Consider the following 12,755-nt stretch of genomic DNA (forward strand, 5'->3'; position numbering starts at 1 on the left):
TAGCGCTTTGAAATTATGATTCAGGAAAAAGGTATGTGCTCTTTATGCTTTATGTGTCCCTTTAATTACTGGAAGCCCACACTATTTTGTGTGATATCCTGCCTTTACCTACTATTATATGACTTTACTTAAAGTCATTTAACAGCATTATTAACAATAGAAGTCAAGTCTTTGAATTTGAGGTTCAATGCAATTTTCACTACCCAATACTGTTTCTTCTTAGAAAACTATGAGGGAAATTTGAATTCTATCAAGTCTAGGGCATACAAATATGCTTTTAAGACAGTTCATTGAAACAAGCAACAGAAACCAAAACAGAATGGGGGTATTACACTCAGTGCAGAACTAAAAAGAAAAAAATTCATCCTAGATTTTATCACTTTTACTACCATTTATTTCATATTTGAAGAATCACTTGTTTTTTTAAAAAATATTTTAAATTTATTTATTCATGAGAAACACAGAGAGACAGAGACAGAGAGAGAGAGTAAGAGACACAGGCAGAGTGAGAAGCAGGCTCCATGCAGGAAGCCTGATGTGGGACTCGATCCTGGGACTCCAGGATCAGGCCCTGGGCTGAAGGCGGTGCTAAACTGCTGAGCCACCTGGGCTGCCCTGATGAATCATTTGTAAAGAAACAATACAAACAAGATATTGCCTCACCTATCAAATTGGTGATGATAAAAAAAGAATGACAATACCCAGACTAGGTAAGAATATGGTGAAACAGGCATGACACAGGAAGCATAAATTTGCACAAATTTTTGGAAGGGTGGGACGCCTGGGTGGCTCAGCCGTTGAGTGTCTGCCTCTGGCTCAGGGCCTGATCCTGGGTCCTGGGATCGAGTCCCACATTGGGCTCTCCACAGGGAGCCTGCTTCTCCCTCTGCCTATGTCTCTGCCTCTCTCTCTGTGTCTCTCATGAATGAATAAATAAAATCTTTAAAAAAAAATTTTTTTTGGAAGGGCAATTCGACAATATATATCAAATGTCTTTTTTTTTTTTAAGATTTTATTTATTAAAAAAAAAAGATTTTATTTATTTATTCATGAGAGACACAGAGCAAGAGAGAGAGAGGCAGAGACACACGCAGAGGGAGAAGCAGGCTCCATGCAGGGAGCCTGACACAGGACTCAATCCTGGGTCTCCAGGATCACAACCTCAGCTGAAGGTGGTGCTAAACCACTGAGCCACCCGGGCTGCCCAACAGGATCAAATGTCTTAAAAGGTGCTTGCCTTTGACTTGGCTATTCTACTTTTAGGAAGTTACTTACAAAGAGTTAGCTAAAGGAATGTTCATTAGAGCGTTGCTTGCAATAGCAACAACAACCAATTAGTTGGGGCACTTGGCGGGATGTTAGGCTGTATGTTGGCAAATTGAACTCCAATAAAAAAATAATAATAATGTAAAAAAAAGAAAGAAAGAAAAAGCTGGATGAAAAGAATATAATAAAACTATGGAAAATCTTGAAGGGCACACACACACACACAAAAAGACATATTTCCAATATCCAGGGGCACCTGGGTGGCTCAGTCGATTAAGCATCTTCTGCCTTTGGCTCAGATCATGATCTTGGGGTCCTGGGATCGAGTCCCACATCAGGCTCCCTGCTCAATGGGGAGTCTGCTTCTCCCACTCCCTCTGTCCTTCCCACTTCCTGCTCATGCTCTTTCTCAAATAAATAAATAGAATCTTTAAAAGATATAAATGTTTTCAATGTTCAATAATTGGAAACTGATTGAAGAAATCATGGTACATGATAAATTCACATAATGGAGTACTTTATACAGCCCCTAACAATAATACTATAGAAGTTATAAAATATTCAACATATTTTACATGAGACGGCTGTTCATTTTGAGCTTATGTTTGTAAAAATATATAGGACATATGTTGAAAGAAAAATTAAACACATTTTAAAAAAAATCTCTGATATAAGATGTAGATTTGTTCCTTTTGTCTTTCAATATTATAATACAAAGATATGATGCTTGAAGCTCATGTGATCATCTTTTGATTACAAAGTAAATCACTATCAAAATTCTGAGAATGGCAGAGCAGAAAGTTGGAATGTATCTGATAACATTCTTGAGCTTCTGAACCAACCCTGAACTCTCTATTCTTGATCTTCTGGTTTGTGGGATAACACATTTCTTAATATTAAGATAATCCCCTACAATACTGAATAAATCCAGTTGACTTTAAGGATCATGAATATGCTTTTAAAATATATAGTTAAGATATTCTAAACCCATCTAATGTTATTTTAAAAATGAAATGATGAAACAACTAAATATTTATTTTAATATCAACCAACATGATATTTAACACCAAGGGAATTAATATGGGATTTTTATTTCATCTACAGGAAACTTTAGGACATCTATAGAATTTGAAAATGTTTTGCATAACATTTTCCTGTGAGTATGTTAACTAACTGGAATTTAAGTAAAAACTTAAAAAAAAAAAATTCCCTGTGAGGCCGAATTATAAATGCAGTAACCTCAGAACTAACTTACCCTCAGTTTTCTTTGGGTCATGGCTGTTTCAAGGGCCATTTCTCTTAAGGGATCCCTGCTGATGTCAAGCATAGAGGCTTTGATTGTGTCTCCTGGATACAGGCTCAGCCGAGACTGTCTAAGGGCCATTCTGGCTTGCAGCTGCATCATTTCTTCTTCTTGCCGTTTTAGCATAATCTCTTGATTAATTACATTGCCTTCCAGGGGTGTTTCATATTGTCTACTATATAGAAAAGAGAAGAAAAGAATGATTTTAAGTCTAGTCAAGAAAGAAAAACAGGTTAAGCAAGGTATCCAGAATTTAAACAATTTTTATTTTGTCATCTGAGAAGAACTCTTGCAGTAACATTCAATCCTACTTTTAATCAATCAATATAGCATGCTGTCCCATTTTCACTGAATAAATCTATATGCTCCTCCTCTTTTCTGAACATTTTAGCATCCTCTGAAAACTGCTTCCACTGCAGTTCTCTTCAGATGGGCCTGTTTATTCTTATAGTCCTATACCATTGGGCCGGGAGAGGAGATAGAGTTTCCCCTTAATTTTTTTTTTTTAAAGATTTATGTATTTATTTATTTGAGAGAGAGAGAGAGAGAGAAAGAGAGAGAGAGAGAGAGAGAGATGAAGAGCAAGCACAAGCAGGAGGGCAGAGGGAGACAGAGAAGGAATCTGAGGCAGACTCTATGCTGAGCATGGAGCCTGACACAGGGCTGGATCTCACAATCCCAAGACCGCAACCCTAGCTAAAACCAAGAGTCGGATGCTCAACTGACTGTGCAACCCAAATGCCCCTAGATTCCCTTTAATTCTTATTTCAGCTTCCAGAACATTGCTGACTGACAATAGCCTCCAGCTTCCCCTGAAGTACATGCTATGAAATTGCTTAATCCACTGCTCTGCTTTTGCTCTAGACATTTACCATCCTGTTGGTCAAGTCTCCTGTATTCATTAAAAATTTAAGTGCTTAACTCAGTCCTTTCTCCATTAGTACTCCTGTCATCATTCAAGATGGTATTACACAGACTGAGAAGTCCTCCAGCACTCCACCTCCGCCGGCCAGCTATCTACTCCCATGGTTATATTGCCTATAAACAATAACAGCACTACCCCTAAAATGTCCTATTTCTATCCTCCAATAGCTTCTCCATATAATCTTCTTTTTTGAGCTCACTACTTTTAATACCCTTCTTCAAATAATTCATTGACTCCACTGCTTTCTCTATTTCCCCTCTGTTGCCCTTACACTGCTTGAATTCGAAGGCCCATCATTAAAATTATTCCTTTGCAAATAATCTCAACTCTCATGCAACTGTGGAACTACGCTGACCAATCTCAATGGGCTCTCAGCACTTCCTGGCAACTCGTTTTCTTTGAGAACTATTTTATACCTTCTTCTCTTTTTCAAAGCTCAAATACTCTCCCCCTCTTCTGACAACCTTTCCTCAGTTTTCTTTGTGAACTAAGAAGCAATCAGGAAATAACTTCCTCATCCTTCTATGACCAAACTTTCCAGATCTACATCCATCTGCTTTGCCTTCTCTTCTGTAACAGTGATGGATCTTCTGCACACTTACTTACATAGGCCCGATATCTCTACTGGGCATGGAATTCCATCTCGTCTCCTACTCAGACTTTACTCCTGCAGTAATCCTCTTACATGCATCAATAATATTGTATACTATGTTATTCTCATTAATACACACATCATGTACTATTTCCTACTCAGAACAACAACAAAAAAGGCCTCCTTTGGTTCTATATCCCCTTTTGGACTCTATCCCATGTTTTCCTGTCTTTTAGAGTAAATCTCTTCAAATTGTCATTTAAGCTTTATCTCCACTTCATCTCTCACTCTCATGGACTCAGACCAATAGTTTTAGTCCCCACTTCTCCATCAAAGCTGTTCACAAAAATGACTGATCTCTTTGTTGTCAGAGCCAAAGGATAATTCTTGATTTTCATTTTATTTGACCTCTAAGCACAAAAAGACATAATTGCTCAGTCTTTCCCATTTTGTTTTGTTTGAGAAAGAAGGAGGAGGGGCAGAGAGAGAGAGGGAGAGAGAATATCCTAAGCAGGCTGCACACAAGGCATAGCGCCTGACATGGGGCTCCATCTCACGACCCTAGATCATGACCTGAGCCAAAATCAAGAGTCAGATGCTTAAACGACTGAGCCACTCAGGTGCCCAGTCCTTTCTATTCTTAAGACATTTCCCAACTGGAAAGCCATGATCATTTTATTTTCCTTCTACTTTACTGGCTTTTCCTTCTTGGTCTCTTTTGTTGATGCGTCCTCCATTTCTAATATCCTAATGTTAGTCTACAATAGTGCTCAGACCTCCAGATTCTCCTTGTCTACATATATATTTCACACCTACATGATCTTATTTGGTTGCATGGCAATTAATTGCCTTATATAGGCCTACACCTTAGTCTCTCTTCTGAATTCTATTTGCTAGGTGAGTGTTCTTGTTGGATGTTAATATGCATCTTTAGGCTAATATGTCTCAAATAAATCAGATTCTTGATATTTTCCCCACTCGTCCAATGTTTTCTCAATCATTCACCAGTTGTTTACAACACAACTGTGAGTCATTCTTGATTCCTCTACCCTACACATCCCTTATCTAATTGAGCAGCAAGTCCTGAAAGCACAACCTTGAAAATATCTATATCTGACTCTTCTTGATCACTAGCAATCTAATCTGTGCTATATCCATCCAAATGGAGTACCATCATTACTTCCTAACTGGGCTTTTACTGTTGTGATGTCTTCTTCAAAGAACAGAACAGAGTAATCCCATTAAATGCAAATTAGACATGTTTTCAAGCTACCCAATGGCTTTCCATCATACATCCAAAGTGTTCACTTAAACTTCTGAGGTATGACATAATATGGGTCCTACTTACTACCCACTCTGCTTTTCTCTCATCCTGCTGCACCCACACTGTCCTGCTGTATTCCTCTGACATACAACACCTCTCCCATAATTCAAGGCCTCTGCTCTTGTCATTCTGTTTGTCTGGGAGGAACCCTCTGCACCTCCTGATATCTGCATAGTTCACTCTGTCACTTAAAATAGTTTTCTGTTCAAATGTAACTCTTGGGAAAGGCCTCTTCTAATCACCCTACTTGGGTAAAAGGAACTTGGACATCACAACTTTGCGTTCTCTATCCCTTCAGTCTGCTTTTTAAAAAATGTCTTTTTTAATTAAAAATTTTTTTATTATTGAAGTATAGTTCATAACAATGGTATATTAGTTTCAGGTGAACCACATGGTGATATGATAATTCTATATTACTCAATGCTTACCATGTTAGTGTAGTCACCCTACAATGTTATTACAATATTATTGACTATATTCCCAATGCTATAATTTTCATTTCCACTACTTATTTATTTTATAACTGAAGGACTGTACCTTTTACTCCCTTTCAATTATTTTACTCCCTCTCCACCTTGGCAATCAATAGTTTGTTTTCTGTATTAATAAGTCTGCTTCTGTTGTTTGTTCATTTGTTTCGTTTTTTAGATTCCACTTATAAATGAAATCACATGGTATTTGTCTTTTCTCTGTCTGACTTATTTCACTTAGCATTATACCCTCTAGGACCACCCATGTTGTTGCAAATGGCAAGAGCACATTTTTTTTTTGATGGCTGAGTAATATTCCAGCATGTGTGTCTGTCTTCTTTATTCTTTCATCTACTGATGGGCACTTGGGCTGCTTCTAGATCTTGGTTACTGTAAATAGTGTTGTGGTAAACATAAAGGTGCATATGTTTTTAAATTGGTGTTTTCATTTCCTTTGGGTAAATATCCAGTAGTGGAATTATGGATCATATGGTATTTCTATTTTTAAATTTTTGAGGAAACTCCATACTGTTTTCCAAGGTGGTTGTACCACTTTATGTTCTTACCAACTGAACATGAGGATTTCTTTTTCTCCACATCCTTGCCAACACTTGTTCTTGTCTTTTTTATTTTAGGCATTCTGGCAGGTTGTGAGGTGATACCACATTGTGATTTTGATTTGCATTTCTCTAATGATTAATAATGTTGAGCATCTTTTCTTGTGCCTACTGGCCATCTGTATGTGTTCATTGGAAAAATGTCTATTCAGGTCCTCTGCCCATTTATAAATTGGATTATTTGGCTTTTTTTGGTGTTGGGTTGTATAATTTCTTTATATATTTTGGATATGATCCCTTATCAGAAATACCACTTACAAATATCTTCTCTCATTCAATAGAGAAATTCAAAATTTCATTTTGTTGATTGTTGTTTGCCTCTATGCATACTCTCTATCCCCTTAGCCTGCTTTATTTTTCTTTAACTACCATTATTGTCTGATGGGCATTACTTACTTGTTTTTAATGGTTTATTGGCTACCTCTCAGCCCTAGAAATTCCCCTGAAGGACCCCTTTTTTTGGTCTTGTTCATGACTATCTCTAGTACCTAAAAGTTCCCAGTACATGGTAGGTGCACAGCAATCATTCCTTGAGCAAATGACAGGTTGTAATTTTAGGCTCTCTCAATGGGGGTCAAGGATAATAATAAGAATCTAAATCTATACATTTTAACTTGTACCTGTTATTTTCATCAAATATATTAGCGTTTTTGTTCAAATTATTTTCTACCAGAGTCACAAACAGGTGCCAAAAATAACTATCATTTTATTTCTTCCAACACAATATCTGGTAGAGTTCCTATAAAAGCTAAAAAATTTGAGAGACAAAAAAACCAAAATAAAACCTCAACAAAAACAAAGCAAATAAATGAACAAAAAACTAAGAAAATCTGGATCATTTAGGAATGAATAAACAGGTTGTTTTAAGTTGGAAAAACAGGTTATCTCATCAAGTAGAGAGGCACAGAAGCAGTGGGAACTGTACTATGTATAAATTGTACTTCAAAAGTTAACACAGAAAAAACTTAGAGATGTTCTTTGGAAAACAGCTTTGAACATCCTTTTTGGTCACTGAAAGACACTTTTGATAACTCAGAATCAAAAAATTACTCACTCTGCTGTATCTGACTCATAATTTCCTGTTAATTTCCCGCCACCCCTATGATACAAATCAATTGTACTGCCTGGATCTGGTTTTCCATTTCATTCTAGCTAAAGGGAATGGAAATTTTTATAAAGAAGAATGTAACATGTCTAAATACAGCACTATTTATAGATCTCACAAATATATGACCTAAAGAACAAAACAGGACCTCATAATTGTGTGCCAGCATGTTAAGGATGTTATCAGAAACCTTTGTTCGTTCGCATTCAGAAAACTCTGCATTTGAATAAGGAATTTAGAGTATTTTAGTTGATGTGTCTTTCTGTGGGTGGAAAAATGGGTGGGATTGTCTAAAAGAAGTAGAGTTTAGCATCTTACATTAAATATAACATATACACAGACTTATCAATCTACTTCTTGAAAAAAATTTTTAATGTAGGTCTATCTAATAGAGATGCTATGAATGCCACATTAAGTTTATTTTCTCTCAAAGTGTGAAATAAAAGATAGTTTATCATTAGAACATGATTTGATGAGCTAAAGTGGCTTTAAAGTTAATGTCTGACCTCCACCTCTGAAACTAGTAATACATTATATGTTAATTAACTGAATTTAAATAAAATTAAAAATCCCAACCATTGGAGTAAAAAAAAAAAAAAATTAGTATCTCCTAAAAATAAAATCTAGAAACAGTCGAAACAAAGATTCTCTCATAATTTTTAAAGTAACTTATCAAGAAAATTGAAATAAGACTCACAAAATGATTTAATTTTATTTGAAGGAATATGTTTTTAAATAACAAATGAACCATAAAAATCAATTTTTAATACATAAGACCAATAATTCTTCAGTTGTTACTTTACTTATGCTGTTCATCAAGCAAAAGAGTATCATGCTATTTATATAAATTTTCTCTAAATTGAATTTATAAGAATGATACCTTCAGTTCACCAAAGAGCTTAGTGCATTTCAGTATTTGCTTCTTATTGCTGTTAATCCCAAAATGCTTTTGTGTCTTTAAGAAAACTGTATAATATCAAATATAAACCTATCCTCATTTCTTTCTTACCTCTTTGTTCAAAATTACCAAATCAGGGTTATCATCACAATGGGATCCTAGTTATACAAAATTCTATTATGTAAATATAATACTGTTTTAGATATATGAATATTAGAACTTTCCTCAAAGGAAAGTATCATGTACTATTTTAAAATGCATAAGGGAGAAAAGATAAAAATTTAATAAAAACTGCAATATTAAAAGGAATAACTTTAGTGTACTGTATTCAATTACTTGGGAGTCTAAACCCTAGATAAACTGTCTGTTTTAATTACTAGCCTAGGGTTACCTGGTCTATTCATAGTTTACAGGTGTGAAACAGTGTCTGCCAGAATTAATTAGCTAAGGGGCAAGTTTTTGTTAATCTCCAAATGATTCTTTTGTATATGGTGACACTTGAACTAAATGAACTACGGTATCAAATTAGAAAGATTTCCATAGTTTAGGAGTAAATTCTGAAGCAACCTCTTGTTCTAACAGCAATTACAAATTTCAAATTAATGTATAACATTAACAATATGCTTTAATTCATGTAAGGGACCTGTGCACACATGAAAAGCCTACACATGAAAATATTCAGTATTGATTTGACACATTTCAGTTTAAACAAAATACATCAAAATATAGCTATAATACCACCATCTTAAGCATAGCACAAGAATAATATCTAACACCTTATAAGAAAGCTGAGTATTTCAGTATGAAAATGAATTTGAAACAGCCCAAATTGGGCTTTAAAAAGATACAAGATAACCTCTTTTAGCTAGTAAATATGTAGTGAATAATTAACTTTTTACATAATAGGTTACTTAGTAGTAACCCACTCATTATCCATTCAACAAATAACACACCCTGAAAACCTGCTTGTTGAGCCTGTTCAACCTTTCAAAAAAGAAAATATTCTTTTAGAAATCAAGGCTTACTATCTTTTCACATGCTTAATGCCATCCCTTTAGAACTTCCTGTTAATAAGTTATTTTATCTTCATATTGACAATTTTAATTTCAAGCACAAACTATAAATTATCAGAGCCAAATCTTTCTTTTTTAAAAGATTTTATTTATTTATTTGAGAGAAAGAGAGAGAAAATGAGTAGGGGGGAGGAGACAGAGCAAGAGGGAGGAGCAGAGCCCAATGTGAGCCCCACATGGGATCATGGCCCAGAGTGAAGGCAGATGCTTAACTGACTAAGCCATCCAGGCACCCCTGGTGCCAATTCTAATTTAAAAAGATTCCAATAAGCTCAAACTCAAACTCCTATATGTCTTTCACATAATTAAATGAATTCCGAATAATTGCCTCTTTAGAGGGCAAAAGAAAGGAAAATTGAGAAAATAGAGAAAAGAGGATAATTCTCCTGGATTCTAATATATAAAAAAAACCACCTGTTGCTGGAAATATATTATTACTATTTTTTTCATATCGCTTACCTTGGTCTCTGTGACTGGCCTTGACTTGTGCTTTCATCTACCCCTGGGAGACCACTGTTGGATTCAAACCTCTTGGAAGCTTCACTTTTTTGTACTAATTAAAGAATGAAAAAAGGAATGGAAAAATAAATAATGGCATAGGTGATAAAAATATGAAGTAACCTTACTTAAAACTCAAACATTTAGCAGATACATTAAGGTGAGTTTTATAAATCATATTCATATCACTAAATTAATGACATATCATTAAACTCTTCACCGATAAGTCTGTTATTTTGAAAGACAATGAATTATTTCCTATTATGAAAATGACTACATTGTTGTTTAAGCTCCTATAATACTGTCAAAATGAGTAACCGGCAGCTTTTTATAATTTTCAAATTTTATACAGATTTATTCTTTTGATCCCTTATATCTCAACATTACTGAAAAAGAACATTCATTGTTTCTTAAAAACAGTTTGGTTATTCAGATGCCTCTCACCTTGTCGGAAATCTGATTCAGAGGAAATAATAGATGGACTTTCACTGGAGGTACTAAAGATATCACTGTGGTAAGTTTTATATCTTCGAATTGGTTCTAAAAGGATTAAAACAAACACATTAGAAAACAAATCCCTTAATTGTTCCACATAAATAAAATAAAATGTTACATTTACTCTTATGAGATTAGAACATTTTATATATTGCTTTAAATTTAGTAATTGCTGGATGGTATTCAAATGATGTGACTCTAGTTTTGAGGCAGTTTGGCATACTGGTTAAGAACCTGGACTCTGACACCAGATTACCTGGGTTTGAATCTCAGCTCACTACTTGCCAGGTGTGTGACACTTTAGGAAGGTAACTGAACCTTCCCGTGACTCATCATCTTCAGTTGGAAAGGGGGTATAATAATAGTGCACACCTGGTAGGTTTGCTGTGAACATTAGATGAGTTAATATATGAAAAGCTCTTAGAACAGAGCTACGTAAGTATCATTATTAAGCAGTGTTTGAATGCACTATGTAGAATTGTTTTACATGCTAAAAGGGATAGAAAATCCAAAGACATAGTCCCAAGCTCAATAATTTAAAATGTATTAAGCACAAAATACTAAATTCAAGACAGTGTTTAGATCCACCAGAATGAGATGAATAAGCATTGGGTGTGGTGGTGGGGGCTGTGTGGGGTTCTGCAATGTGTGCTCTATATGAGGTGGGCAGGACAACATTAAGATAAAAATTCTAAATGTTTCTAATTCATCCTCTCTTCATACTAATGAGCATAGATCACTATTCATCTCATGTCTGGATTATATCATGTGTCCTAGATTCCTCCTTCTGTAGTCTTGCTCATTTTGTATTATAATTCACATTACAGAGTGAACTTTTCAGAAATGAAAATCTGAGCATCTTACTATTATTTCTTAAAGTCTTCAAAATACAATTTAAAAACTTGTTAGCTTGGTATTCAAAGCCTTTAATAACCTGGTCTCTGACTACATTTATAACAGTGGCCCTTCGTATTGTGGAGTCACAGATTCATTTGTTAGAATTTGATGAAAACTACAGACCTCTCTCCATCCACACCCCAAAACATACAAAAACGCAAACATTTAAATAGAACTTTAAAAATTCAACATAAAAATATAGACGGAATGAGTTATCTGAATCTTTGTGGCAGAGTGGAATGTCTGGAGATGATCTTTGTCAGTAGATAATAAGCCTACAGATTGAGACGGAAGTTGGAAATGATGGTGGGGACAATTGATGAAAAAATGTGAAGGAAATGGGATGAAAAAAATAACCCAAAACACATGAATGGTCATTTCAGCAGGGAGGAAGAACTTTTTCTTCTTAAGAGAAAGAAATGATGGACAAGGGAAAAAGTGAAAATACAGAAGGAATCCCAAGATACTCATATCAGAAGTTGTCTACTTCTGGTAGGAAAAAGTGTGTCACTTCCTGGGATCCAGTGGCCGGGAGCTTGAGAAGAGTAAGGAAATTCTGCTATGAACAATGTGATAAGATTCAGTAAAAACCACATGAAAGTTTTGAGAGTTTAGATTAGGCTAGAAAGCATGAATTTCAATGGAACCAATCAGAATTTTTTTTGGCTTTTTCTTGGCACTAGGGAAAGAAAACCAAGGGAAACACGTAGAACTGAGTGGGGAGACCTGGGATGTACGATAACATACAATGGATATATGTGAGGGATTCTTTTTTACTAGTTTGCAAACTTGAGAACAGGAACTTCACAAAATGAATAATTCCTTGCACTGCAGGGTGTTCAGTAGAGATTGTTAAAAGAAAAAGGGATGAATAAATGAATTAGTCAAATGGCACCATAGGAACCAGGCTTGTAGAACCAGGATGGAGATGATGGCCTGGAAGAATTAGGAGGTCATGCTGAGACAAAGCTTTAAATAAAGAAAAGAGGAGTAAAAGGAAAAATGGCCATGGACTTGACAGAGAGGAAGTTGCCCATAGTTACCTGGAGAAGTAGGCATGATACCCCTACTTGGTTCAGTTTTGTACACACTGAACATGAGTGTGAAATAATGCCATAATTAGTGGAGTTTTGGGATTGAGAGTCCAAATATTTACTAGTACTTTTTATTTTTTATATTTATTTATTTATTTATTTATTTATTTATTTATTTATTTATTTATTTATTTATGATAGGCACACAGTGAGAGAGAGAGAGAGGCAGAGACACAGGCAGAGGGAGAAGCAGGCTCC

General features: G+C 35.2%; 1 protein-coding gene across 25 annotated transcripts in view; it reads right to left on the reverse strand.

Moving 5' to 3' along the window:
* PTPN13 (protein tyrosine phosphatase non-receptor type 13) overlaps window positions 1-12,755 on the reverse strand; it is a 210,309-nt gene that overhangs the window by 74,569 nt on the left and 122,985 nt on the right. For all 25 annotated transcript variants that reach the window (XM_025998135.2, XM_072755696.1, XM_072755686.1 and 22 more), the window contains 3 exons: window positions 10,516-10,611; window positions 10,033-10,126; window positions 2,522-2,744 (listed from right to left, as the gene is read on the reverse strand). In XM_025998135.2, the coding sequence (XP_025853920.2) occupies window positions 2,522-2,744; window positions 10,033-10,126; window positions 10,516-10,611 (413 nt within the window). The remainder of the gene's footprint in view (window positions 1-2,521; window positions 2,745-10,032; window positions 10,127-10,515; window positions 10,612-12,755) is intronic.

The sequence above is a fragment of the Vulpes vulpes genome, chromosome 4 (genome assembly GCF_048418805.1).
Source record: "Vulpes vulpes isolate BD-2025 chromosome 4, VulVul3, whole genome shotgun sequence".
NCBI classification, from domain to species: domain Eukaryota; kingdom Metazoa; phylum Chordata; class Mammalia; order Carnivora; family Canidae; genus Vulpes; species Vulpes vulpes.